The sequence below is a fragment of the Cuculus canorus genome, chromosome 1 (genome assembly GCF_017976375.1).
Source record: "Cuculus canorus isolate bCucCan1 chromosome 1, bCucCan1.pri, whole genome shotgun sequence".
In the NCBI taxonomy this organism is placed as follows: domain Eukaryota; kingdom Metazoa; phylum Chordata; class Aves; order Cuculiformes; family Cuculidae; genus Cuculus; species Cuculus canorus.
Window position 1 is genome coordinate 182,709,281 of NC_071401.1, and position 1,877 is coordinate 182,711,157.

General features: G+C 58.7%; 1 protein-coding gene across 1 annotated transcript in view; it reads right to left on the reverse strand.

Moving 5' to 3' along the window:
• Window positions 1-1,591, reverse strand: part of LOC128854435 (ankyrin repeat domain-containing protein 26-like) — a 48,294-nt gene extending 46,703 nt beyond the window's left edge. Inside the window, 1 exon segment of the mRNA XM_054087795.1 lies at window positions 352-1,591. Within this exon segment, the coding sequence (XP_053943770.1) occupies window positions 352-1,163 (812 nt within the window). The 5' untranslated portion in view covers window positions 1,164-1,591.
• Window positions 1,592-1,877: the final 286 nt, after the last annotated feature.

The window sequence follows — 1,877 nt, forward strand, 5'->3', positions numbered from 1 at the left end:
TGCTGGCTAGCTGCACCAAAGCCTCAGAGCCAACAACTAAGTACCTAAAGCCAGACTGTTGCTGTGGCTGCACCATCACACTCACAAAAGGCGCACAAGGCAACTGTGCGCGCAGCATCAAGATACAACACACTCTTTCCGCACTATCTTTCCTAACCGCAACGCTTCTCTCTCCTTAAGTTACCACCGCTCTCTGCCGAGACCCTCCGCAACGCACGGGAGCGCGCTCCGGCTCGGAGACTCGGCTGGAGAGGGCTGGCCGGGAGCTGCCAGCGCCCCTGCACGCCTGAGCTCCCGGGGAGGGACGCGGCGCTCCGGGAACGACCCCGGGGCAGCGCGGCAGCCTCTTACCGCTCTGCCTTGTCGCGAGCATCGATGCTGGACTTCTTCAACGCCTTCGCCACCTGCGCCAGGTCCCCGGCGGCGGCCGCGCGGTGCAGCTTGCCGAGATCCTTCTGCCGGAGCTCGTAGGCACCGCCGGGGCTGCTGCAGGGCGGCGGCGGGTCCTTCTTCTTCCCGAATCCGAAAATCCTCTTCATCCTGCGCCGTTGGGGTTGCGACCCTGGGGCTTGCGAGCCCAGGAGATGCGACCGCGGGGGATGCGACGGTGTTGCGGGAGCAACGCGCGAACGCGACTGACTACGTCGTGGGGGCAACGAGGGGATGCGACTACGTCGTGGGGGCAACGGTGGGGGGGGGGAAGACCGGGGGGATGCGACAACGTGGGGGGACGCGACGGCTTGGAGGGGGAGAGGGAGGGATGCGAAAGCGGGGAGAGCGGATGCGAAGGCGGAAGAATTGGGCAGCGGGGGCTGCGCGGCGCTGCTGGCAGGGAGGGGAGCGGAGGCCCCGCCGTGCAGCTGCTGCCCGCAGCCATGGGAGACGGCCGGGTCGGCGGGGGCAGAGGCTGAGTGTCCCGGCGGCTCCCCAGGGTCAGCGCGCCCCGCGCAGGCGCGGCGGGACGGGGCGGGCTCGGTTTTCCCCCGCCCCGCCGCGCCGGAGGCTCCGTGCACGCGTGGCCGAGGGAGGGAGCGGGGAGTTGGACCGGCGCGGGGGGGGCAGCTCCGGGGCTGTCCCGGGGTCCTCACACCGACAACGCCGGCACACAACGCTCTCGCTTTGGGTTTTAGAAAGCCTCGGCGAGGTGAGGGAGTGATCTCCATCAGTCGTGTACAGCGAGACGAGAGCTGTTACAGAATGTGTCTCCCGCTTACATGCACATGTGTAAATTTCCCTGGAAATCTTATGCATATTCCATTACTTTCCAAGGTCTAATTTTCATGTTATTTATGAGCTTCGCTACAGCCAAAAGTCTCGCTAATCAGAGCTGGCTCCAGCTCTGCCTGACCTTGCCTTTGAGATAGGAAAACTCTGAACAGAGGTGATTATAGAAGAGGAGACATCTCTTCAGCACGGATCATCCCGCACGCAAAGCATTATCATCTTCAAAGAATAAACAATATCTGGAAAAACGCTGTATTAAAGAAAACATGCTATCAGAGGGACATTCTGTCTAACTTTAAAAAAACCCACAGTTACTTAGATGAAACTTGATTTTAGCTTAAATAAAAAATATTCCACTTTTTGGAATAGTAATTTCTTGTATCGAGCCGTTTATCGGGTGTATCTGTCGCTTTTTCCCCACCAGGCACAAGGCTGCGTGTCCCAGGCAGAGAACAAGGCTGGATGGGGCTCAGCTGGATGGGAATGAGGGGTGGCAGGTTCTGTCTGCGGGTTTCCCATCTTTAGGAACTGCTTCTTGTGTATGAATTTGTTTTAATTAGGTTTTGTTTGCCATCTCTCTCTTTTTCACAGAGGAACATACTTTACTGTGATGAGCAGTGTATTATTGTGGGGCCAAGTAGATCATAATGGTA